We start from the raw sequence: 27,488 nt of genomic DNA, 5'->3' as shown, positions 1-27,488 counted from the left end.
GTGCAACTCCTGACCTTGGGGTCATGAGTTCAAGCCCCCCATCATGCATACAGTTTACTTAATTAAAAAATATATTTAAGAAAATGCATATACATAAGGTGTTCAGAACAGTGTCCAGTTCATATTAAGTGTTGTATCAATATTAGCCACCATCATCACTTTAATATATCATTTCTCCAATTAATAAAAATTATAACATACCTGTTACTCTATTACCCATTACTCTTTTTTAAAAATATTAGTTAAAAATAAAATCTTCAGGGACGGCTGGATGGCTCAGTTGGTTAAGAATCCAACTCTTGGTTTCAGCTCATGTCACAATCTCACAATTCATGAGTTCGAGACCCACTTGGAGCTCTGCACTGAGAGTGCAGAACCTGTTTGGGATTCTCTCTTCAGCAATCTCTGCCCCTCCTCTGCTCATCCTCCCTCCCTCCCTCTCTCTCTCTTTCCCCTCCAAAATAAATAAACTTTAAAAATATAAAGTAAAATAAAATCTTAACTTTTTAATGTAAAATGGTCTCTTCAAGAAAGCTAAAATAAAAACTAAAACAAGGGACTACTCATGAGTATTAAGTACCTAAAATCGCTTAGTTGAGAAAGATTCTGAAATCTCCCATGTTCATGAGGAAAGAATTCCAAGTCTGGTTAGTATTGTCTATCACAAACAAGTGGGGGGGGGGGGGGGGTTAGCGGCAATGATTACTTGCTATGCTACATCTACATGCTGTTTGCATACACCTCACACCTTAAGGAACAATATATAATGTTATAATAGTACACAAGAGCAAAAAAAAAAAACTCTATGAAATTTAAAATTCATAAAATGTTTCTAAAAGCATAATAAAGTCAATTGATTAGTATTTAATACTTCAATTAATGTCTAAGTTCTTAAAAGCTCTCCATAAGTTAAAATGTGAAGTCTTGAGGAAAAAAATTGTAATTATAAAAGCTAACATATTACATAGTGTTTAATACATGCCAGGCATTGTTCTAGACTTTTTACATACACTACAACTTTAATCCTTACAACAACCCCCTAGAAATAGGTACTATTATTATTCGCATTTTTTAGGTAGGAAAACTGAGGCACAAAATGTTTAAGTACTATGCCCAATTTCACATAGCTCATAAAGCTGAAGCAGTCTTATTCCACTGTATATTCATAGTGGCAGAGGTATAATGCCATATATAGAATTTCACATGGCTTTTGGGGCACCTGGGTGGCTCAGTCAGTAAGCATCCGACTTCAGCTCAGGACATAATCTCCCAGTTCATGGTTTCGAGCCCCGCATCAAGTTCTGTGTTGACAGCATGGAGCCTGGACCTGCTTCGGATTCTGTGTCTCCCTCTCTCTCAAATATAAATATTAAAAAAAAAAAAAAGAATTTCACATGACTTTTGATTCTGTAACTTTCCACGATCAAAGAGGAAAAAAACTGTCCTGAGCATCTACTTTCCATCATGATTATAGAATAAAGAGCAGTGAGAAATCTTCTGAATATGTACTACTGACCAACAGATAGTACCCACTGCCAATAATTCAACGAAAAGTTTAAATTCAGTGTGTTAAAGATAGTTTAGGAATATCAACATTAAGGCAGTTAAGACGGCAACACCAGGGGCGCCTGGGTGGCTCAATTGGTTAAGTGTCCAACTTTGGCTCAGGTCATGATCACACAGTTCTTGAGTGTGACCCCAATGTCGGGCTCTGTGCATCTCAGAGACTGAAGCCTGCTTCAGATTCTGTCTCCCTCGCTCTCTGCCCCTCCCCTACTTGCACTCTGCCTGTCTGTCTCTCTCTCTCTCAGAAATAAATAAAAACATTAAAAAAAAAAAAAAAAAAAAAAGAATGCTACACCAGTGGGGTGCCTGGGTGGCTCAGTTGGTTCAGCATCCAATCTGGTTCAGGTCATGATCTCATGGTTTGTGAGTCCATGGGTTCAAGCCCTGCATCGTGCTCACCGCTGTCAGCACAGAGTCTGCTTCAGACCCTCTGTCCCCCTCTCTCTTTACCCCTTCCCTGCTCATGCTCTCTCTCTCTCTCTCAAAAATAAAAAAACATTAAAAAAAAAAAAAAGAAGACTGCTATACCAGTTAAAGTTGTATTAGCTTTAAGCAACTTTCTTCTTAAATCTCTTGGACAAGGACTCATTATTTTCCTCCTTGCTTTAGTTACTAGTAAGATGGCCCTTCTCTATGGAGAAGAGAACATTATGGAATATACTTTTTGTATCTGAATCTAACTCCAGCTTTTCCTTTGGCCAAATTTATGCATCTAATCACCTTTAATCCTGTTATATTGATATACTTCAGACACTGTGAACAAGCTTAAGGGTTTATAAATAAATTTCATACACACGCACGCACAAACCTAAACGCAACAAAAAATGTAACACAAATGAAAAAAGACATTATCTATTAATTGGGATCCTTCAATAAATTCTAAACAGGGGAGCCTGGATGGCTTAGTCAGAGGAGTGTATGACTCTTGATTTCAAGGCTGTAGGTTGGAGCACCATGTTGAATGCAGAGATTACTTAAAACCTAAAAAATTACATACTAAACATTATACTCATGTAAGGGAGGAGACTCTATCTTGTTAAAAACTGGGGTTTGAATAGATTTCTATACCAAAATATTTTTAAATATTATTTGAAACAGTTATAAAATACATAAATACTGGTCCATTCCATTTTCATCACTGTGTTAACATAGCAACTCTTAAAATATGACCCAGGATCCCTGGAACCTCAAAACCCTTTCAAGTTTATACAGTTAAAACTACTTTGATAAGGTATTATTTACCTTTTTCACTCTCTCGTGAGTATACAGTATAGTTTTCAAGAAGCTACATGAAGTGGTGTGATAATGTTATCACACGGATAGCTAACAATGTGCAAGTGAGATTCCTGAATTTAAAAAAAAGTTGTTTTAATTTCTAACATGGTAAATATTGATAGATGTAACTCACAAAACCTCTTTGGGTCCTCAATAACCTTTAAGAGCTGTTAAGGGATCTTAAGACCAAAATGTCTGAGAACTTCTGGTTTAAACTATGAATGAATTTGCAGTTTTCAAATCAAGCTCATTTGCTAGTTTTTAAAAGAAAGAGAACTCTAAAAGACAGCAATTTTAGAAAAATGATCAAGCATATGCAAGACGTTATCGTTATAGAAAACATAATACAATGAATTAAAAATATAACGCTAACAGAATTAAAAGCATCTTAGTAAGCAAAATCTCTGAAAATATGACCAACTGAGTTACAAAAGTTAGTAATAAGAAATGTGTGATGCTTTAATCCACGCACTACTTTAAAAAATTAAGGGGAAGCCTTGACACTCAGTAGCAGGCTAATCCAAAACCACACGTTAGAGTCCTTTCTTTTGCAAAGAGTCAATAACGAGATGGCAGACAGAAAGGATTTTTTTTCTTCTTCAGCAAAGACAAAGCAGAGTCCAAACTAAAGAAGTTTCTAAATTAACCAAATAATTGCTCAAAGAAAAGGCAATTGCCTTTTAAATATTTAAAATATATTTCCTGGGGCACCTGGGTGGCTCAGTTGGTTAAGCATCTGACTCTTGATTTCAGCTCAGGTCATGATCTCATGGTTCATGGAATCGAGCCCCACGTTGGGCTCCACGTTGAGCACGGACCCTGCTTGGGGTTCTCTCTCTCCCTCTGTCTCTCTCTCTCTCTCTCAAAATAAATAAATAAACATTTAAAATACATGTAATTCCTTAGTGCACTTAATCCTCTTTTTTTTTTAAATTTTTTTTTCAACGTTTTTATTTATTTTTGGGACAGAGAGAGACAGAGCATGAACGGGGGAGGGGCAGAGAGAGAGGGAGACACAGAATCGGAAACAGGCTCCAGGCTCCGAGCCATCAGCCCAGAGCCTGACGCGGGGCTCGAACTCACGGACCGCGAGATCGTGACCTGGCTGAAGTCGGACACTTAACCGACTGCGCCACCCAGGCGCCCCAGTACACTTAATACTCTTATTCATCAGAAAGAAAAATTTAGAGAAAGTAAATATACCTGAAAATGGCAGGGTTGCAGACATGCTTTGGATCCAATGCTTCTCCCTGTATAAATTCATAGCACAGTCCATTATTGAAGGTACAGTAGAGTTGTGGTGCACAGCCATGAGCCTGCAACACTCGGAAACTCTTCACTTCCTCATCTCGATCAACTAACAGCTCAGTCTTATTGCCATAAATTCGCACCAGGACTACATCCTCCATTGTATTACTCACGTAACAGCCAATAAGTTTATTTGTGATTCCATCTGTGAAAAGCTGCCAAAGGAAAAAAAAAAAAAGAAAAAATGAGTGAAAAACCAAATATACACTTCATTAACAAATGAAATAGCAGATAACTTGAAAATAACTGAAACATCTACTTTTTAACATAAAAAAAAAATTTTTAAATACAATTTTGCCAAACAGGTCTATAATTTTAATTCTAGATTTAAATAAAAAGGAATGCTACCGCTTAATATGTTGCCCTTAATTCCCATAACATTATGTCTTTTCTCTTGATCCAAAAGCATTAATTATTCAATCTCTAGTACTTCTATACAATGTTTTGATGCTATCGTATCTCAAAGTATACCTTGTACTGCAATCACTATAAATGTGTGTATACACACACAATCTCCTATGTCTAATAGTCCGGAAACTCTCTGAAAACAGAGACACTGCCCTCTTTCAGCATGGCATTTAACGTATAAAGGTCTTTAATAATATTCACAAGTTTAGGGGGTGCCTGGATGGCTCAGTCGGTTAAGCATCCAACTCTTGGTTTCAGCTCAGGTCATAATCTCAGTCGTGAGATCAAACCTCATGTCCACGCTCAGTACAGAGCCTACTTAAGATCTGCTCTCTCTCTGCCCCTCTCCCCTGCTCACTCGAGCTCTCTCCCTAAGATATAAAAATGTTTAAATAATAATAATGTTCACAAGTTTAAATATACAAATATAAATCTACCATACGTTACAAATTATGGTAAATCTCCAACTTATAAAAAATGAATTTTAAATGCCAATTTTAAAAGGTTACTTAACACAACATGCATTAGAAGTTGTTGTAAGCATTTAGGTTATAACTTTTTAAACTTAAATACTGTGGCTAAAAAGAGAAGTACAACCTTAATGAGAGGAAATGACAGGTTAAGTAGAAACTTCCACAATATTTTCTAAAAGGGACTTTTGGGACTTTTCAAGAGCTTATGTCAAGTATGTCAAGTTCTTTTTTGTATCTGAGCACAAATGGTACACTTAAAAGGCAAACAGATGATTAGCAGTGTTAGTTCAAATCTATTCAAAAACTGCAATTTTTATTTTCCTCTTATTTGATACTAAAACTAATTTTTCTATTTGCTCAAAGCTTTTGGAGGCTCTCAGGTGGAATAAAGGGACAAGAGATAAAAGTCAAAGTGTAAGCAAGAGTTAAGGACATTTTTTTCCAAGAAAACTGTCAAAAAAAAATAACAGGAAAAAGAGCCAAAGGATAGGTTTTAAATGTACACATATTTAGTTAATGCCTGAGAAAAAAATGTAAACGTTTCCATTTCAATAAGATTATTGTAATGATAAACGACATCTGAAAAGGCTTATATCTTCAGGTGAAAATCTGGAACTGTTTACTAAAGTTAATATAATACACAGCTAACTAGGTTTGGGGTTTTTTTTGTTTTAGTTTTTTTTTTTATGTTTACTTATTTTTGAGAGAGAGAGTGAGCATGAGCAGGGTAGGGGCAGAGAAAAAAGGAGACACAGAATCCAAAGCAGGCTCCAGGCTATCAGCACAGAACCCAACTTTGGGCTTGAACTCACAGACCACAAGATCATGACCTGAGCTGAAGTTGGATGCTCAACTGACTGAACCACCCAGTCACCCCAACTAGTTTATATATATATATTTTTTTTATTATATACAAGACTTGACTATTATCCTTATTCACATAATGCAGGTAAATTACATGAGTTAAGTAAAGAGGCTTATTTTAAATACTTTTTCAGGTATGCAGAGACATACAAGTATTGCTTTCCACCTAGATTTCACAAAATTGTATGTAGAATTGACAAGAAGCATATGCACTTACACTAAATGAAAATCATTTTATTAAAATCTGTGTTGAAAAGCATACTGTCTACTACAAGGTCATATCAATTCATATACATTATTCTGTAACTTCAGATGTACGATAAAATATTTCAACTTACTGTAACAAAGACTGAGAAACTAACCCCAGCATCCTCTACTGTGCAATTACATACTTCCAATGAAATAATAAACCATAAATTCTTGTAAAAAAATAAATACATGAATAATATCACTTCACATCTATAAAAATATTGTATGTATAAATAAGGATAGAAATGTCTGCAAAGATATTCAAGAAAATATTAGGCAGACAGGTTAAATCTTGTTTTTTGTTTTGTTTCTCTAAACTTTTTCCTTTTGGTTTATGTATGTTTTCTCACTTTCATTTTCCTGCAATGAGCCTAGTTTACATTTGAAAAATTAAATTACTAACAGAAAAGAAGCCCAACAACTAGGAACTGACCTGGCACACACAGTAAAGCCTTGAGGTCCTATTGAACATAAATAATTTCACAGAACACCAACATCAGGTGAGGCCACTCTGACCACAATGGTTCAAGACAAAAACAAAGCCATTCTGTAATCATGTCTGAATGTAGACAAAATCATAAAATTTTTTCAAACCACAAAAATGACTAAATATCCCCCTATTTTGGCTAGTATGAATGACTGCTCTTCGTTTTCAGTCACAGCTTTGGCCCTGCCTCATTCCTCCAGTCCTTTAGATAAAATTAATATATCCCCAGTCATAGACTTGCCCCCACTTCCTGACAACACCAAATCCAGAGGAAAGCCTAGCTTACTTGAACACTTTCCCAAATCAGCAAACCCAAATCCTATTAAGTCCTTTGTAACATCCACTTACTGAGATCCCTACTATTCCTACCTAGTGGTGTAAGTTCTCTCTTGAACCCAACTTGTTTAGCTAAAAGTGTGTTCTTAATGGAGAACACTGGCTTTAAAGATGTATGGATATGGGCACCTAGGTAGCTCAGTCCGTTAAGTGTCTGACTTCAGCTCAGGTCACGATCTCAAGGTTCGTGGGTTCCAACCCCACGTGGGGCTCTGTGCTGAATGCTTGGTCAGAGCCTGGAGCCTCCTTCAGATTCTGCATCTCCTTCTCTCTCTGCCCCTCCCCCCCTCGTGCTGTCTCATTGTCTCTCAAAAATAAAGTAATAAAAAAAATTTTTTTAAATAAAGATGTATGGATAATGGTTTTTGCCCTTGGATGGTTCCCACCTCATATATAAACCTACAGGAAAGTCAGAAGGTGCTGAACCTTCTGAAACATACAGTAAAATATACTAGGTATATACTAGATACATATACTAGATATATACTAGAAATGTAAATTTTCACCTCAATGGAGGAAGGACAAAACTAATACAAATCTCATGGAGCTCCTTTTCTCAGGAACTATATCTTGCACTGTTTGTCAAATATTTAGGATAGTACTAGCTCAGCGAAAAATATTCTGAACTGAATGATAACAAAAACATTTCAAAACTTGTGGATGCTTGCAGGGTCATGTAAATAAAAATATTAAAAATTAAAAAGGCAGAAAATTAATGATCTAAGCTTCCAGCTCAAGAAGCTAGATAAGTAATTCTTCAAATATATATATATATTAGGAAGAGAATAAAAGGGCAAAATTATCAATAAAACACAAAAATTCAACCATCAAAAATTGTTATTTTTAAAGATAAGGTTGATCACTTCCAAGCAAAACTATCAAGGAAAAAAAAAAAGAAAACAAACTATCAATAAGATATCAAAACATGCCAAGGACATTACAAGAATATTATAAAGACCACTCTCATGAACATAGTTGCAAAAATTCCAATCAAAATATTAGTTACTAGGGTCACTGGACTGGCTCAGTTGGTACACTATACAACCCTTGATCTTGGGGGTCATGAGTCTGAGCCCCACATGGGGTGTAGAGATTACTTAAATAAATACTTTAAAAAACATATCAATAACTAATATTTAAAAAGGAGAACACGTCACAACCAAATGGGGCTTACTCTAAAAAGCAAAGGTTTTCAACATTAAAATTTTTTTTAAAAAATCAATGTAATTCATCTCAACAGAAAAATGGAGGAAAATCATGCAATCATCATGAGAAGCAAAAAAAAAAAAAAAAAAAGTATACCATAAAATCAACACTCATGTATGATAAACACATGTGCAACTAAGAATAAAATGAAACTTCCTAGGATGCTTGGCTGGCTTAGTCCATAGAACATGCAACTTTTCATCTTAGGGTCATCAGTACAAGCCCCACATTAGGGGCAGAGTTAACTTTAAAAAAAAAAAAGAAAAGTTTGGGGTGCCTGAGTGGCTCAGTTGGTTGAACATCTGACTCTTGACTTTGGCTCAGGTCATGATTTCACAGTCTGTAGGTTCAAGCACCACATTAGGCTCTGCACCATCAGTGCAGAGCCTGCTCAGGATTCTCTCCTTATCTCACTGCCCTTGCCCCACTCGTGCTCTCTCTCTCTCAAAAAAGTAAACATTTTTTTTAAAGTTTAAAAACAAAAAGCAAAAATGTGGAGAAAAATTAAAGGACTAAATAAATGGGATATGCCTTGTTTATGGATTTTGAGACTCAATATTGTTAATGATGTTACTTCTCAAAAATCTATAGAGTCCACAAAGTATCAAACTCTCATCCAGTTTCTTTTGTGAAAATTGAAAAGTTGAGTCTACAATTTATATGGCAATTTAAAAAGTCAAGAATAGTCAAGAAAATTTTAAAGAACAAAGTTAAAACCCTGTATCATGGACTACAGTAATTATATCAGCTTCCAACAACCATAGTAAAGCCTGAGAGTAATCAAGATAGTACAGTACCAGCGCAACAGATAAAACAGACCAAAGGGACAGAACAACATAACCTGGCCCACATACAATGCAACCTGATTTATGACAATGATGACACTATAACGGGGAAAAGATGGCCTTTTCAATAAACAATAATGAGTCAACTGATAGCCACATGGAAAAAAATTAATCATGATCCCTTCTACCTAACATCATACACAATTCTAGATCAAGATATAAAATATCAAAACAATAAAGCTTGTACAAAATACAGAAGAATGAACATCTTCATGAGGTTGACACAGGAAGAGATCTCAAGACATAAAACAAGCAACCTATAAGGAAAAAAAATTCAAATACTGGTTTTAAGTTTATCAAATATACTACTAAGAGTGAAAGTGCAAGCTACATTTTGGCAGACAATAACTGTAATATTTATTTATTTGAAAAGGACTCAACTCGGGGTGCCTGGGTGGCTCAGTCGGTTAAGCAGCCGACTTCGGCTCAGGTCATGATCTCACAGTCTGTGAGTTCGAGTCCCGCGTCAGGCTCTGTGCTGACAGCTCAGAGCCTGGAGCCTGCTTCAGATCCTGTGTCTCCCTCTCTCTCTGACCCTCCCTCGTTCATGCTCTGTCTCTCTCTGTCTCAAAAATAAATAAACGTTAAAAAAAAAAAAAAAGGACTCAACTCTACAACATATAAACATCTTCACAAAGGAAAAACTGAAAAATCAGCAAAAGATTTGAACAAGTACCTCAAAATAGAAGACATCCAAATATCCAACACACACACAAAAAAGATGCCCTTAGCCACCAGCAGAATGCAAATTACACCCATAAGGTATCCCTAATGCCCACAAGAATGATAAAAATAAAGACAATACCAGCTGTTGGTAAAAATGAAACACACTGAAACTATCATATACTGCCATTATGGGTATAACTGGGCACAACCACTTTGGAAAACTGAAAATATGTAGTGAGGCTGAAAATACTTAAGCCAGATGACCTAGCAAGTCTAACTATTCACCTAACAGAAAGGGTCATTTATGTTCACCAAAAATATATATAATTATGTTTGTAACAGCATAATTTTTAATAGTCAAATACTGAAAACATCCCAAATGTCCATCAACAGTAGGAAATAAAGAAACTGAAGTGCATTCTCACAATGGAATAAGTTATTGTAAGAACTATATATACATGAATAAATCTCTCAAAATTTGAACAAAATCCAGCCCCAAAAACAAAAAAACAAAAATAGTCCACATGATTCCATTTAAAAAATTCATAAACAAAATTATGATGTAAGAAATCAGGATAGGAGTAATCTTTGGCTGGGGAGAGAGATGATGAATAATGACTACAGGGGAACATAAGATTCAGGGGTACTGTTTCCCCAAATCCATTTCCTGTAATAAGTTACACAGGTATGGTCATTTTGTAGGAACATTCATCAGGTTCTACATTCGATGAATTGTGTGCTTTTTATTATGTGTATCACTTATCAACAATAAATAGACTTTTATTAAAGAGTTAACACAATATTCAGAGCGGGAGGAATGTATTTTCACGTTAATCTTCTCATTACCTTCAACGATTTTCCAATTTTACAAAGGTGTAAAAGCAATACACATTTGGAAGAAACCATACTTTGAATATGAATTTTGGGCTGGCGATATGCAGTTTGATCCTCTCATGATGATAGTTAACAGCAGCTGCAGCTCTCAGTCAACCACATGATCATGACAATAAACAACCAATGCACTTCCAACCATTCTGTACCCAAACAACCATTCTGTTTTTCACTTTCAGTACAGTATTCAATAAATTACATACAATATTCAATACTTTATTATAAAATAGCCTTCTGTTAGATGATTTTACCCAACTGTAGGCAAATGTCAGTGTTCCGGGCACATTTAAGATAGGCTAAGCTAAGCTATGATGTGCAGTAGGTTACATGTGTTAAATGTATTTCCGATTTGGGGGATTTTTGACTTACAATGGGTTTATCAGGACATAACCACATCAGAAGTCAAAGGATACATATATATGAAATGAAATAAAATTTCTTAGTCTATTACATGCATTCTCAAAACAGGTATCACCAAAGAAGCAAGAAAAAGCTATTACAATGGTTTGTGGCTCACCGAAGCTCAATACTACCTGACAAAATCCTATTCTTTGGTATACAATTTCTGTTAGATAGAAATCAACAATGCTTTTTAATTAATTTCATTTTAATTTTTGTTTCGAGAATAATTATTAAAAGGATTGAGAAACAATGGCCTACAACAAAGAAATATTCAATAAATGTTTGTTTATGTATAGACTGATTGTAAAATACCTCAGAAATGCTCAGTTTGTAGAATGAGAAAATTATGGCCGAGATAAATTCCCTTACTTATCCAAAATCACACAATGGAAGAACAGGTTAAAAGCTGGTATTATGACTATTAATCTGTTCCAAGGATATCAAATTTGCTAGCATGATCCTAGACTCAGTGTAATATTGCTAAAGCATTTTGGGGGGAGAAAATAAAAGGCGTTAGAGGCTAAATCCTTGATGCCAGGTGTTTGCCAAATCACCCACAGTATCAAACAGCAGGCGTGCTGCCATCTGTTACAGGAGGTAAAAGTAAATGAAACCTAGCAGATGAAACAGATCCAACCTGAGAGGAGTTTCATCACTGAATCTACAATAAAATGCAAAATAATAAGAAACTGGTTAAAGGCACAATTCCCTGGCTATTGTTAGCATACTACCTAGAACAGAAAGCTAAAGACAGTTTTAGGGTGGGCTGTGATGTTAAATAGAGCCAGATTCCAACTGATCCAATCCAACATCAAACTGCTCACTTCAAAACCATCACAAAACAGAAAAATCATACTGAGCAGATTTACAGCTGTTTACCAAAATGATTCAGGTAACGAAGAGACAAAGTCAGGAAACTACTGAAACCAGGGGAGATAGCGTAAAAGTTGTCTTATTTAGTGGGGTCAATATAGCTGGTTCCCTGAAGAACCTTTATTAACATGGCTCATAAGAATGGTTAAGTTAGGAGCAGTCTATGAAGACCATGCCATGCTTGAGCTAATGCAGGATCCATAGCTCCTGAATGGCAGTGACTAACCCAAACAAGAGTGCCAGCCTGGTACAATGAATGAAAGTGCCTAGAAAGTTTGTTTATCCTGAGAAGAGGAAGAGTCCTGTCCCTCCTTTGCATGCAAAGTGGAATAATCCAGATGAAGGGCTGATATGCTATACATAGACCATACTAGATTTGCTTTCCAGTGACCAAGATATTCAGTATGTCTCACCCCCAGGTCACTATGAATACTGTATGATAAAGATGGCTTCTTTTATGGGGCACCTGGGTAGGTCAACTGGTTAAGCATCCAACTCTTTGTTTTGGCTCAGGTAATGATCTCATGGTTCATGGGTTCAAGCCCTGTGTTGCGCTCACGATGTTGGTGTGGAGCCTGCTTGGGATTCTCTCCCCTTCTCTCCCTGCCCCTCCCCTGTTTATTTATTATTAAAATAAGTAAATTTAATAAAAAAAAAAAAAAAAAGATGGCTCCTTCTATATGGGTCCCCCACGTAACTTTACTGTTACCAACGCAAGAAACCATTCAGGATGCTGTATCAGACTTGCTGTCTAAAGCCTCCCTTTATGGGTCTTAGGAATAATACCAAGAAAATTAGAATGGTTCACTAGGAAGTGGAAAGATAAGACAGATGGCAAATCTATTTGCTCCAACACAATGGAAGTTGTGAGGCTTTTTTTTTTGTTTTTTGGGGTTTGTTTTTTTTGAAAGACAGAAAGAGTGAGAGCACAAGTGTGCAAGCAGGGAAGAAGCAGAGGGGAAAGGAGAGACAATCATAAGCAAGCTCCACACCTAGTGAGATCATGACCTGAGTCGAAATCAAGAGTTGAACACTTAACCGACTTAGCCACTCAGCTGCCCCAAGATTATGGCTTTATTGACACTTAAAAGCTACAGTGGTATTAATAAACTTGAAGGTCTTCTTTAGACCCTCAAATCATAATTCAATACTTCTTTCAATATTTGACACTGTCCTGCAACTACAAACCCTGAGATGGTAAAAATATTAAATTCTACATATCAACTATGAAACTCCTTTAGTCCTAATGATTTAATATGCCAAAAAGGGAACCTGTTTTGACACGTATTTATGGTCTAGAATGACCAGTTAACTACTGAATTTAAATGAATAAACTCTCATGCCAATAGTAAATAGTAAAGGCAAATAGTAAAGGCAAGTTTCAATTATTAAGCTAATGGTTGCTAAACCAACTAAAAAACCTAGAAAGGTGGAAATTAATACTTATCAGTTAATTGTTTTGTGGAAGAAACCCTTGGATTCCATCGTCTTCCAAAATAATAAAATTAGAAGTAAAATAATAATACCATTTTCGTGTATCCCACTGGCAAAAATTTTTAAATTCAGTATCAGGGATTGGACAAGGTATAAGGAAAATCGTGTTCTCCAACACTGTATTGAGAAGTATAAATTAATGCAACTTTTGTGACAATTTGGTAATACGAAAGTGAGAAACAGCATGACAGTTTAATGAGTCAACTAGGATTGGCTGTAATACCCACTTATTCAAACACTAATCTAGATGCAACTGTGAAGGTACGGTAGCTACACTTAACCTGTACAATCAGTTATGAGGGTGGGCTTCATCCAATCAGTTTAAGATATATAAAAATAAAATAAGTTTTAAGTTTTCCTGAAGAAATTCTACCTTAAGATGACAGCATCAACTCCTACCTAAGTTTCTAGCCTACTATCCTGCCCTATATTTCAGACTTACCAGCCTCTACAAGTACATGAGCCAATTCTTTGAAATAAAGCCCACATACTATACCCATAACTGGCACACAGTTTTTAACTTTTTAATTCCACTAGTAAGAACTTATTCTATGGATATACTTAGAAAAGTTATCCAAAACATATGTATAGGAGCAGTTCATGCAAAACTACTTTAACGTGCAAAAAATAGAAATGATTCAATGTTGTTTAAAAAATATGAGGCAGGGGGTGCCTGGCTGGCTCAGTGGATGGACCATGCAGCTCTTGATCTTGGTCATGAGCTCAAGTCCCATGTTGGGTGTAGAGATTATTTTTAAAAAGTTAAAAAAAAAAAAAAGGTTAAAAAATATGAGGTAGATTACATATACTGACACAGGAGGATGCCTAAGATATATTATTTTAAAATCCAAGATACAGAATAACTCTGTTGCATTACAAAAGGGATATGGTTATACTTACTAATATTTATTAATATAGGTAATATGTGCCCGGATAAACCCATAATCTGATTTTTTAGAAGTTCAAAAAAACTGCTCACAAAATTACTGTGGGGAGAATGAATGGAAGTTGGAAGTTGAGGGAGTTACACTTTTTACTTTTCATTTTACATAGTCTTGTATATTTTTTAAATATTTTATTAAGAGCATATATTATTTGTATTTTTTTAAACAAAACCAACACGTTTAGACAGCATATGAACCTTTCTAATTTTCTAGTTTATACTCCTCACAATTTTTGTTGGTTTGTTTGGTTTTTATTGAGAGAGAGAGAGAGAGAGAGAGAGCGCGAGCACAGGGGAGGGGCAGAGAGAGAGGGAGAGAGAGAATCTGAGGCAGGTTCTGCACTGACAAGCAGCAATCCCGACTGGGGCTCGAACTCAGGAACCGTGAGATCATGACCTGAGCTGAAGTCAGTCACTTAACTGACTGAGCCACCCAGGCACAGCTCTTCAAAAATTTTTAAACTTCATTTTAATAATTCAGGAACATGATGTTCAACATGACCAAATATTATATTTATGGCTATCAAAAATTATAGTCAATATCATACAAACACGGGAAAGTGAAAGTCCGCATTAAAAAAAAGGACTACATAATTATATACTTGGTATGATCCTAACTATGCAAAAGAAGGTAATGAAAAAACAACTGATTTTTTTTCATAAAATATGGATCAGAAATGGTTTTTCTCCCTATTCAAACTTTCAATACTGTGATATATCTTTGTAGTAAAACTAAATTATTTCACATTCATGTCCCTTACAAAAGGAAATTCATACTCAGTATATTATTTTCTCATAGTACTGACTTGCAAAAAAAATTTTTTTTCAATATATGAAATTTATTGTCAAATTGGTTTCCATACAACACCCAGTGCTCATCCCAAAAGGTGCCCTCTTCAATACCCATCACCCACCCTCCCCTCCCTCCCACCCTCCATCAACCCTCAGTTTGTTCTCAGTTTTTAAGAGTCTCTTATGCTTTGGTTCTCTCCCACTCTAACCTCTTTTTTTTTTCCCTTCCCCTCCCCCATGGGTTTCTGTTAAGTTTCTCAGGATCCCCATAAGAATGAAAACATATGGTATCTTTCTCTGTATGGCTTATTTCACTTAGCATCACACTCTCCAGTTCCATCCATATTGCTACAAAGGGCCATGTTTCATTCTTTCTCATTGCCACGTAGTACTCCGTTGTGTATATAAACCACAATTTCTTTATCCATTCATCAGTTGATGGACATTTAGGCTCTTTCCATAATTTGGCTATTGTTGAGAGTGCTGCTATAAACATTGGGGTACAAGTGCCCCTATGCATCAGCACTCCTGTATCCCTTGGGTAAATTCCTAGCAGTGCTATTGCTGGGTCATAGGGTAGATCTATTTTTAATTTTTTGAGGAAACTCCACACTGTTTTCCAGAATTGATTTGCAAAAAATTACTAAAGAAAAACAGTTAGAAAAGAAACGAAACGAAACGAAACGAAACGAAATGAAACGAAATGAAACGAAACGAAACTGCTATTGTGGAGCGCCTGGGTGGCTCAGTTGGTTAAGCATCTGACTTCAGCTTAGGTCATGATCTTGTGGTTTATGAGTTCAAGCCCTGCCTCTAGCGCTATGCTGACAGCTCAGAGCCTGAGCCTGCTTCAGATTCTGTGTCTCCCTCTCTCTCTACCTGTCCTCCACTCATGCTCTGTCTCTCTCTCTCTCTCAAAAATAAATAAATATTAAAAAAAAAAAAAAAAAACCTGTTATTGTGACTACCACTAGAGGGAGGGAGAGATTAGGACCAGGAAGTAAAATGGAGATATTCTGGGTTGCTGATATTTTCTTTACCATGGTTTGGGTTACACAGTATTTGTTCTACAAAAAAATTTACGTTTCATAGATTTTTCTGTATGTTTATTATATCTCACGATTTTTAAAAGGATGATAAAAATTTATTTACAGCCCATCTATTATATCAAAGAGCAAAATAACTCCTCAGAAGACAAAATATTTCTCAAGGGAGATATCTAGCCTCTGATTCCTTAAGTATAGGTCTTCTATTACCTCCCTATCTTTGTCACCCCCCAAAAAAAAAAATCCTTAAGCTTCTCTGTTCCCTCACCTGCAAACAAGCAATTAACTCCTTCGTATTTATTTTCCAAAATGCCCAATCTGCCCTTTATTTTCATCTCCAAGGCCACTGTCCTTATTTGAGTAGCAGCAACTCTTGTCTGAACTAACAGTCCTCCTAGGTTAAGGTTTTCTCCAACATTTTTTAATGTGATACTCAGACAAAAATATATTTATCATCTAATTCAGTACCATACTTTCATATGAAAAAAGCTTCACCTTATTATTTGCAAGACTCTCTGATCTATCCTATTGCATCCTATTTTAACTCATCTTTTTAAACTGTAGTAGTTTCAACCCACTCTGCTGACTTAGCATTCTATTCATGTGGAGTAACCACTAGTTTCAAAACCAATGTCCTAAGTGGATCACTTATTCCCCAATTCAAAACATCTCATTCAACTACAGTTGCCTTCAATATAGCCTGCTACTGCTTTTAAAAAATACATGCTATAACTCACCTCCTTAAAAACATTCAATGGCTTCCATTATGTCCTAGATAATAAAATATCACCTCCTTAATGAAGCACAAAACCTTCATATCTAACAACTCCCTTTCTCAAAAATCAGTCCTACTCTTCTTGTTCACACTCCATTTGGCCCAAAATATTCAGTCTAGCTTTGTTCTTTCCCCCTTATAGTCTAGCTTTGTGAAAGTAGTTTTTTTCATTGCCCAGAAATGCTTCCCCATTCCATCTGACCATATATTTCCTTCAAAGCTCAGTTCAGGTATCCCCTCCTCTAGGAAGTGTTCCCTTCTACATTTTCCCATGCCTACCTTTTGTTACAGTTAGTTGTACAAAAGGATGCTGCTTAAAGTTAATATCGTGCTAGGGCTGGGGGAGGGGGGGAGGCGGGGGGGGGGGCTGAATCAGTTAAACGTCTGACCCTTGATTTCAGCTCCAGTCATGATCACACAATACATGAGTTCGAACCCCACATTGGGCTCTGTGCTGACAGTGTGGAGCCTGCTTGGGATTCTCTCTCTCCCCCTCCCCCGCTCTCTCTCACAATAAACAAACTTGAAAAATATTGGGAAAAAAAGGTTATAAAATAGCATCGTGCCTGTTACAAAAAATATATGTCAGAATTACTGAATTTCAGGGGCACCTGGGTGGCTCAGTCGGTTAGGTGTCCGACTTCAGCTCAGGTCATGATCTCATGGTCCATGGGTTCATGCCCCGCATCAGGCTCTGTGCTGACCGCTCAGAGCCTGGATGCAGCCTGTTTCAGATTCTGTGTCTCCCTCTCTCTCTGACCCACCCCCGTTCATGCTCTCTCTCTGTCTCAAAAATAAATAAAAACATTTTTAAAAAATTAAAAAAAAAAAAAAAGAATTACTGAATTTTAGGAGCTTACAATTCAGATGAAGTATTCCACTTACAAATGGGGGAGGGTGCTGGGGGAGATGGGAGGGGAAAAGTTGGAAGCGCGTAGTACTAAAATATACCATGCAGAACTTTACGCATTTCATTCCTTAGGATATTCTATTAGTAGTAAAGTAGTAAAAACTGGTGCTAGTAGTAAAATTACTATTAGTAATAAAGTAGTATTTTTTTTTCTAGAAAATAAGACATAACAGTTTTACAATTTGTTTAATGGCAACTGGTAATCATCACATTGGCAATGGTTATCTTCAAAAGTTGTTACACTAGCTTTGCTGTCATTTCTCAAGGATGATCAGATACCTAGAGTCACAGACATTTTCCACGGATGCATCATGTAAGTCAGAGTTGGTTTATCACCAGCATTGTTAAAACCAGACCTAGGGAAAGAGCTAAGTCTGGGGACACATGCATGGTCTTAATATAGCGAATGTTTAGCCTGCCCTGATTATTACAAAATCAATAAAGTAGTATTAAGTGGTAAATTCTACTATTTTCTACCAGTCTGCTGCTTTCCAAGGTAGATAAAAATCCTGTTTCAGAGATTTAAAAACTTGCCAAAGGTTACAAATAGCTAGTATCAGGATTCAAAAACCATCCTCTTTCTACCACATTATGCTGAAGCCCCCCAAAACAGGTCAAGTTACTTGTTTAGTCCAAATCAGACAGCTGTTAATACCTGAAAATGAACTACCGTATTAGGCTTCTGACTTTTTAGTCCCATCTTAATAAAAGACATGGGAGCCTATCAAACATTCATCTTTGGGAAGCCTAGCTGGCTCAGGGTCTCTTGCTCTCAGAGTCATGAGTTCAAGCCCCATGTTGGGTGGAGATTACTTTAAAAAAAAAAAAAAAAAAAAAATTAACCGCTCCTGGGCGGCTCAGTCAGTTAGGCATCCAACTTTGGCTCAGGTCATAATCTCACGGGTCATGGGATGGAGCTCTGCCTCAGGCTCTGTACTGAAACCTCAGAGCCTGGAACCTGCTTCACATTCTGTGTCTCCCTCTCTCTGCCCCTCCCCCGTTCACACTCTGTATCTCTCTCAAAAATAAACATTAAAACAAAATTTTTTTTAAATTACACATCTTTGATAGGAGCCTATCAAACATCATACATCTCTCTTAGCCACAGTCAACAGAGTCTTAGGGCCTACCACCCATCAAATACTTTATTATAAAACACTGAAAACAGAAAGAGGAGGAATACAAAATGGAAAATTGGACCCAACCATTTATATTAAAAGTTATGCTGAAGGGCACATGGGTGGCCCAGTTGGTTAAGCTTGGACTCTTGATTTTGGCTCAGGTCATGACCTCACCTTTGGTGGATTCAGGGGATGATGTTCTGCACTGACAGTGGGGAGCTCGCTTGGAATTCTCTCTCTCCCTCTTTCTCTGCCCCTCTCCCTCAACCCACATGCACATGCACTCTTTCTGTCAAAAAAGTTTAAAAAAAATTTTTTTCTAAGTTACATCGAGGGGCGCCTGGGTGGCTCAGTCGGTTGAGCGTCCAACTTTGCCTCAGGTCCTGATCTCACAGTTTGTGAGTTCGAGCCTCATATCAGGATCTGTGCTGACAGCTCAGAGCCTGGAGCCTGCTTCGGATTCTGTGTCTCCTATCTCTGCCCCTCCCCCACTTGTGCTCTGACTCTCTCTGCCTCTCAAAAATAAGATAAATGTAAAAAAAAATTTTTTTATTAAATAAAACTTACGTTGAAAAAACTGTGAACCCTTATTATTTATCTACACGACTTAGTTCCTATAAATATCATATCCTCCTGGCATACTTAATACATTACTTGAATCTACCTAAGACTTTTCAGAAACTTCTCAAAGTAAGGAAAAAACTCATCTTTCTAAAAACAGAAAAGAGGGCACCTGGGTGGCTTAGTTGGTTAGACGTCTGACTCTCGATTTTAGATCAGGTCATGATCTCAAGATTCGTGGGTTTGAGCCATGGGTCATCAGGCTCTGCATTGGCAGCACAGAGCCTGCTTGGGATTCTTTCTCTACCCCATCCTGGCTCACACTTGCTCTCAACACAAACTATCTCTCCTTCTCTCAAAATAAATGCATACAATAAAAAATTAAAAAATTGGGGCGCCTGGGTGGCGCAGTCGGTTAAGCGTCCGACTTCAGCCAGGTCACGATCTCGCGGTCCGGGAGTTCGAGCCCAGCGTCAGGCTCTGGGCTGATGGCTCAGAGCCTGGAGCCTGTTTCCGATTCTGTGTCTCCCTCTCTCTGCTCCTCCCCCGTTCATGCTCTGTCTCTCTCTGTCCCAAAAATAAATAAACATTGAAAAAAAAAATTTTTTTTAATTAAAAAAAAAAATTAAAAAATTAAAAAATAAAAAGCCCAGGTGGCTCAGTCGGTTGAGCGTTGAACTCTTAATTTCGCTGAACTCTTAATTTCGGCTTGGGTCATGATCTCACACTTCCGTTCCAGCCTACTATGGGACTCTTGTGCTGATAGTGTAGAGCCTGCTTGGGATTCTCTCTCTGCCCCTCCCCTGCTTGCACATGCAAGCTCTTGGGGGTACGTTCTCAAAATAAATAAACTTAAAAAAAAAAAAGAAATACCTGAAACTAACGTAACATTGTGTGTCAACTATACCTTAAAAAAAAGGGGTGGGGGAGAATTAAGTTAGAACAGTAAAGACACAGCTTACTGGAACTCTCTCTCTCTCTATGTATATATATGTTTTGATTCTTCATTTAAAAGATTAAATATCAAATATTGATATTAAAATAAGAAGGCTTATAGATTTTTAATAGACTATTTTAGTAACCATTTCCAACATGGCTAAAGAGAAGAAAGGGGATATGGAAACTGCTATGTAGCTACAAACCAAACACAGCACTGGTTTCCAAGACAGTCTATGTATGCTTAAAAAAAAGGGGGGATTTCAAAACTATGCATCCAGTAACATGGAAAAACTTGTAGTACAAAAGGGAAAAAACCGTATGCTTTTTAAATGTTCTTCTGTAATCCTCGCATATTAATATGAATGTTCATTCTAAAAACACTACATTATGACTTTATTTATCTTCCCCATCTGACTAGGAATTTCAGTAAAATATTATGAAATAAAAAGCACTGACTGGTATTATTGTTTCAAATGTACTCTATCTACTCTAGGGCAGTACAGTACACTCCAAAAAGCTCACCACCCCTTTTATACTTTGTTCTTTCAATTTTGTATGAATAGGAAAACCAAAAACTTAACTTGTTAAAATCCCATCTAAAATGAGATACAGCATTCCATGTGTCTCTTAAGTTCTGAGCAAAGACTGGGCCCTATATCATTTTGACTGCATCAAAGTCTTTTTTGCTGGCTTCTGGATTTTCCAATATATTCTGAACAGTTCAGCTGACATGAGTAATCGTCAAGTAAAGTAAGTGTTAGTAGACTTGGCCTGTAAGGTATGTTTAAAGCACATTTTCATTACATAAAAATTTTAGAAAAAAATGGGCTACATACCAGTATTAATCTGTTGACCATATGATACATACTTCCCTTCTGAAATGTGAATGATTATCGTTATACTTCAAAGGAAATAAAAGCAAATCTCAAAAAAAATATTCCCATTGAGATTTACTAAAGAAATCCTAAAGCATCATAAAGAAGAGTTTGGAGGGGCATCTAGCTAGCTCAGTTGGTAGAGCATGACACTCTTGATCTCAGGGTTCTGAGTTCGCCCCACAATGGGTATAGAAATTACTTTAAAATAAAATCTTAAAAAAAATTTTTAAAAAGTAAAGAAGAGTTTTGAATGACGGAATTTGGGAGTCAGATTTTCCCAAGTTCAGAAACCACCAATAAATAACCACCAAGTCAGACTTTCTAATCAAGAGTTGTTTGCTCATGGAATGATTATATTTCTAATAATCATCCTTACAGCAAAGTAAGTGGTAGTATTTACCTTTTTTTTTTTTTAATTTTTTTAACATTTATTCAGTTTTGAGAGACAGAAACAGAGTATGAACAGGGGAGGAGAAGAGAGAGAGGGAGACACAGAATCTGAAGCAGGCTCCAGGCTACGAGCTGTCAGCACAGAGCCTGATGCGGGACTCAAACTCACAAACCAAGAGATCATGACCTGAGCCGAAGTGGTTCACTTAACCGACTGAGCCACCCAGACACCCCTGGTAGTATTTATCTTCACTGACAAGTATATTAGAAATTTGGATTATGAGTGCAAAGGTCTTAAAGTCAAAAGTTGCTATGTAGATAAAAGGCAAGAGTCAATCCCAAGTACTTTCCAATAACCAAAAAGTTCCCATTTTGTCCCTTTTTTACCTATACCCTGGCTTTATCTCACTAATTCCACCTAAAAAAAAAGAAAAAAAAAGTACCTAATAGTGTTGTTTGTAGGATTAAGTGATAAAATATATAGATCACCTAATTCACAATCTGGAACACTGGTACCACAGGATAGCTATTTTTACTGTTCTACAGACAAATACACCAACAGAAACACGAGTCTCAAGCTTAAAACTTTAAACTCTCTACTTAAAAAGTAGCACAGTTTGCCAGCACCGAAGTTTCCCAGGAAGCAGCACTGTCTTTAATTAGTATGCTTAGTTTATAATTGACTTTCAGAGTATAAATCATTTTAATAAATATAAAAATTTTCTGTAATAAACTACCAATAAGTTAATAAAATAAGGAGTTCTGAGTTTCAATTGGAAGGTTCAATTTTGGAAGTTTGAACTAATTTAACTTTTTTAATTAAAGGAAATATAGCATACTAATTTTTTTTAATTACACATGAAAATCATTTTGGAGTCACTACATCCTGTTTAGTTGGCTAACGCTCCCTTAAAATTTCAAAATTCCGAACAATTTTTTTCCTAAAACACATGAGTCCTTTTAATCTGCTCAAAACTCTTCTAGTCAACAAGAACTGAAACTAACACTCCTGAAAGCCCAAGTGTCAGGAACTGTTCCGGGGCCCTAGAGCACTGTTCATGTTTTATTCATCTTTGTATAGGTGACTACTTTAGCAAAGAATCTGAAATACTGTGAAGTCAATAACACTAATGAATAAATTAGTCAACAAAACAAACCAGATGATTTGGCTACCTCTTAAACAGATCTGAAACAAATTCCAAATACCTCAGCCTTCAAAATTATTGACTTTCATGTGTGTATGCAAGGAAAATGGAGGTTCGTTGTCACAGATCCCGAAACTCTAAAAGTTAAATTAATATTCAAAATGTCACGTATACTAAATCATACTTTATTAGAAATAAGTTATTAGAAAACGCCTAGATCTCTAAAGATTTTTCTCCCAATTTTTGTCTATCAATATGACACACTGATCGACCTAACATCAGACATTGCTAGTTTTACTAAGACGAATAAAAAAATTCAGAAACACCGATTCAAATAAAATATGTGTAGAGCTACCTAAGAACTCAATCGAGTAATGCCTGACCATGGTTATTACTTTGAAATCGAATACTCTCGCCATTCCGAAGGTTCGAGACGATAATGCAGGGTGAGACCTCCAGGGGAGTTATCCGCCAGGAGGGGTGGCAGGCAAAGTGGGGGGAGGGAGGGGAAGGGGGTGGGGGAAGGGGGCGGGGGAAGGGGAAGGGGGTGGGGGTACGGGCGGGGGTGGGGGAAGGGGGTGGCGGTACGGGCGGGGGGAAGGGGGTAGGGGGAAGGGGGTAGGGGGAAGGGGGTGGGGGGTACGGGCGGGGGGAAGGGGGTGGGGGGAGGGGTGGGAAGGGGAAGGAAAAGACCAGATGAATTAATTAAAGCATTATCCGAGTAAGGAGAGAAGGTAACTAGAGACGACTGAAGAGGACCCCCTAGCAAGGGGAATGCAAAAGGTTCCTTTTGCAGTTAGAAAGGCCAGGGGAGTGGGAGGAGGGGCAACTATCAACAGGGATTTTCCCGGTGTGAATGGGTGCGTCACTTACGTAGCTGCTTCCAGAAAGAAAATCTGCCCTAAGGACAACCTCGCTAAGCAATTGTGAAGGAAGGGGGAGTGACCTTCCTAGGTTTGATGGAGGAAACACAGGGTCACTTCCCAGAGGACTGAGGAAAAAGACGTTACCGTTGGTTCTCTCGGGTCGACAGAGAACTAAAGGGATTGTGAGAACCCCCCCGGGGCCGAGTCTGGGCTGTGAGAGACCCCGTACTGAGATGTGGGCGTTACCTGCAGGGTCACCTCTTGAGGGTCCCAATGCGGCCGCAGGTGTTGCAGGAGGCTGAGGGCCCCCTCCCGGCAACGCTGCTCCTCCTGATCCTGAACCGTGACGTCCAACTTGGGCACCTCCGGGGAGCCGGGCGGAACGTGGATGTAATTGGCCATGGCCCAGGCGACGGCAGAAACTACCACCACGACGACGGCGACGGCGACCACGAGAACGGCGGGCGCCGACAGGCTGGTGGATCCTTCCGTCCCGGGGCGCCCTCGCGGGAGGGCTAGGGGCGCTCAGACTGACGGGCGAGCGGTAGGAAAACGGCTGGACACGACACTCTCACCGACCCAGGTCTGAACGGCAGCTCAACTGAGCCGGAGATGTTCACGGGAAAAATTCCGCTCGTCTGCACTCCACCGCCGGCGGCCGCGAAGCATGCCGGGACTGGCCTGACGCTAGCGTCACGCGCAGGGCGGGGCCTCCGCCTGCGTCAGTTGGCTGAAGACGACTTTCTAGCCCCAAGCACAATGGGCGACTGCAGCTAGCTCGGTGCCTAGGTCGTCTAAAGCTCGTCCCGCTTGCTTTTAATCTGAAAACGCAGGCTCCTCTTCCGGAATGAGCCTGAGCTCTGCGAAGACTCGAAAGGCTGTGAAGCTTTAGATCACATGATCGGGGGCGTTTGGGGTCTGAATTTGAGTTATGACTGAATTTTTCTCGGAAGCGAGGAACGTGCCCTGAAGTAACCCCCAGATCAGCCTTTGAATTTGGCCGGAATATGGGCATGGGATATTAACTGGCTCGCCTTGATCTCGAAGCCGCTCTGTACTGGCGACCACACAGTTGGGTGGGCAAACAGTATACAGAAGTCATGGTATTTAGGACAAACTTATTTGTGTAAAGACGACAACACTTAAAGATTTATTTTTGATGCCAGATGTTTAACCATACTGAGAATTATTCAGAGCCAGGAAAAACAGGTTATAGGCTAGGATGAAGATGAAAGGGAAGGGAAGAAAAATGGTTTTGAGACTCAGCACTTACAGTGGCTCCACGCCTGTTTCAGGGTATTTATTCCTGCATGGACCTTACAATAACTACCTTAAAACTTTAAGCTTCAAGTTTTATAGCAGCTTTTCCTCTGTTAAGATAATATTGGAAACTGGATAATCCACAATTTATTGGGACCTCCAAATCTTCATTATGATTGAGCAAAATGATCTGAGATATGATCTGTTAATCTATGTCTTCCCTGAAACATTTAGTACATGGTGAATATGTTTATTAGTGGTAAATCAGTAACTGGATTCAGCTTAATTAACATTCAAATGTTTACCTCCTTAACATGAGTTTACAATGATTGTTCAGAACGAACCTATTTAGCTTTGTAAATCACAAAATAAATAGCTCACTGTCAATAAAGGTAAATTCATAAAAAGAAGAAAAAGAAAATAGCACTGGGTGTTATATAGAAGTGATGAATCACTGGGTTCTGCTCCTGAAACCAACACTATGCTATATGTTAACTAACTTGAATTTAATAAAAACAAGAGGGGCGCCTGAGTGGCTCAGTTGGTTAGGCATCTGACTCTTGATTTCGCCTCAACATGATCTCATGGTTTTATGAGTTGATGAGTTGGAGCCCTGCATCAGGTTCTGTGCTGGCTGCATGGAACCTGCTTGGGATTCTCTCTCCTTCCCTCTCTCTCTGCCCCTTCCTCACTCACGTCTCTGTCTCTCTCAAAAATAAATTTTTTTTAATTTTTAAAAAATAAAAATAAACTGAAAAAAGAAAATACAGTATTATAATACAGCAAGGGAGTTGAATCCACATTTTCCAGATATTTTTTTAAATCATGTGCTACAATAAACAATAGATTATACGTTCCAAATTGGGGAGAAATAATATACTAATACTAAAACACATATGTATAAAAGATCAGTAAAACCTGAGCCAGATGCTCAGCCTTTGGAGGTGACTCCACTGGGCCAGCACTGGTGCGAAATAAACAGTTTTCTGATTCCCCTAGTGCTTGTTGCTTGTGTCTTCCTGGACGCCAAGTATTTGCTGTAACAATACTTTCACATTTTAGATAGTATCTCTTTTATTTTTGTATAATTTGTATTATTTTATACTGATATAGCATATGTAGTACATATAATACATACTATATAGATGAAATTTTAAAATGTTTTAAACTATACTTTGAATTGTAAAATAATTTACTAGCAAATTATAAAAAAATCATTTTGAGGGGCACCTGGCTGGCTCAGTTGGTGGAGCATGCAACTCTTGATCTCAGGGTTGTGAGTTTGAAGGTTGTAAAGAAATGTAATTTCTTCACTACATTGAGTGTAGAAATTACTTAAAAATAAAATCCAAAGAAAAAAATTATTTTGAGAACTGCACAAGTTTGTAATTTTTTTTAATGTTTACTTATTTTTGAGAGAGAGAGAAAGAGACAACGTGAGCAGAGGAGGGACAAAGAGAAAGAGGGAGATACAGAATCTGAAGCAGGCTCCAGGCTCTGAGCTGTCAGCAGGGAGACGCATGCAGGGCTCAAACCCACAAGCCCTGAGATCATGACCTGAGCCAAAGTCCAACGCTTAATTGACTGAGCCACCCAGAGGCCCCATAAGTTTGTAATTTTAAAGAAGCATCCTTTCACAAGAAAAAAAAAAATATTATGTACCTAAGAATAAAATTAACAAAAGATGTGCAAGTCCTTTATGGATGAAATTATATCAATGGAGAAATCTTTTCATAAAAAAGAAAAGATACTTATAAAGATCTTTGTTTTGACTGAACTAATCAATAACTATAATGCAATTATAATTAAAATCTCAACAGGGTTTTTCACAGAACTTGGTTAAATGACGTTAAAATGTATGCCAAACTTTGTCCAAGAAAAGCAGCTATAATTTTTTTGTGGGGAAGGGAGGGCTGCAGAATAAGTTGAGAGAACCCCTCCTAGTAGGATTTATTATATAACAGTTTAGGAATGGGCAAATAGACCAGTAGAACCTAATACTGATTCCAGAAAAAGACCTAAACATATATGATAACTTTGAATGTGACAAAGGTGGCTTTAAAAATTAGTGAAAAAAGGGGTGCCTGGGTGGCTCAGTCAATTGAGTGTCTGACTTCAGCTCAGGTCATGATCTCACAGCTTGTGAGTTCGAGCCCCACATCAGGCTCTGTGCTAATCACTCAAAGCCTGGATCCTGCTTCGGATTCTGTGTCTCTCTCTCTACCCCTCCCCTGCTCATGCTCTGTCTCTCTCTTCTCAAAAGTAAATAAAAACATTAATTTTTTTTTTAATTAGTGAAAAAAGGATGGGCTAGTTAATAAATGGTACTGGAACAATTGCCATTCATATGGGGAAAATTTTTTATCTCTCCTCATTATGTATAAAAATTAATTCTGGGAGATTAAAAACCTTAATATTAAAACCAAAACCCTAAAAATATATAAGAAATGTCAGTTCTTATCAACTTGATCTATACAGTGCAGTTCCAATGCAAATCCCAACAAGTTATTTTTGTGGCT

At 37.6% G+C, this 27,488-nt stretch overlaps 1 protein-coding gene and 1 non-coding gene across 2 annotated transcripts in view; both read right to left on the bottom strand.

The window, feature by feature from the left end:
* Window positions 1–24,365, bottom strand: part of ETNK1 (ethanolamine kinase 1) — a 67,682-nt gene extending 43,317 nt beyond the window's left edge. The window contains exons 1-2 of the mRNA XM_045061549.1: window positions 23,956–24,365; window positions 4,045–4,304 (exon numbers count right to left, since the gene is read on the bottom strand). Of these exons, the coding sequence (XP_044917484.1) occupies window positions 4,045–4,304; window positions 23,956–24,111 (416 nt within the window). The 5' untranslated portion in view covers window positions 24,112–24,365. The remainder of the gene's footprint in view (window positions 1–4,044; window positions 4,305–23,955) is intronic.
* Window positions 18,137–18,268, bottom strand: LOC111561563. Its single transcript, XR_002744206.1, has one exon. It is a non-coding gene; the product is annotated as a small nucleolar RNA SNORA72 (small nucleolar RNA).
* Window positions 24,366–27,488: the final 3,123 nt, after the last annotated feature.

This window comes from Felis catus, chromosome B4, assembly GCF_018350175.1.
Source record: "Felis catus isolate Fca126 chromosome B4, F.catus_Fca126_mat1.0, whole genome shotgun sequence".
Lineage (NCBI taxonomy): Eukaryota > Metazoa > Chordata > Mammalia > Carnivora > Felidae > Felis > Felis catus.
The sequence above is the reverse complement of the archived record's forward strand: the minus strand, read 5'-3'. Positions and strand labels throughout refer to the sequence as shown.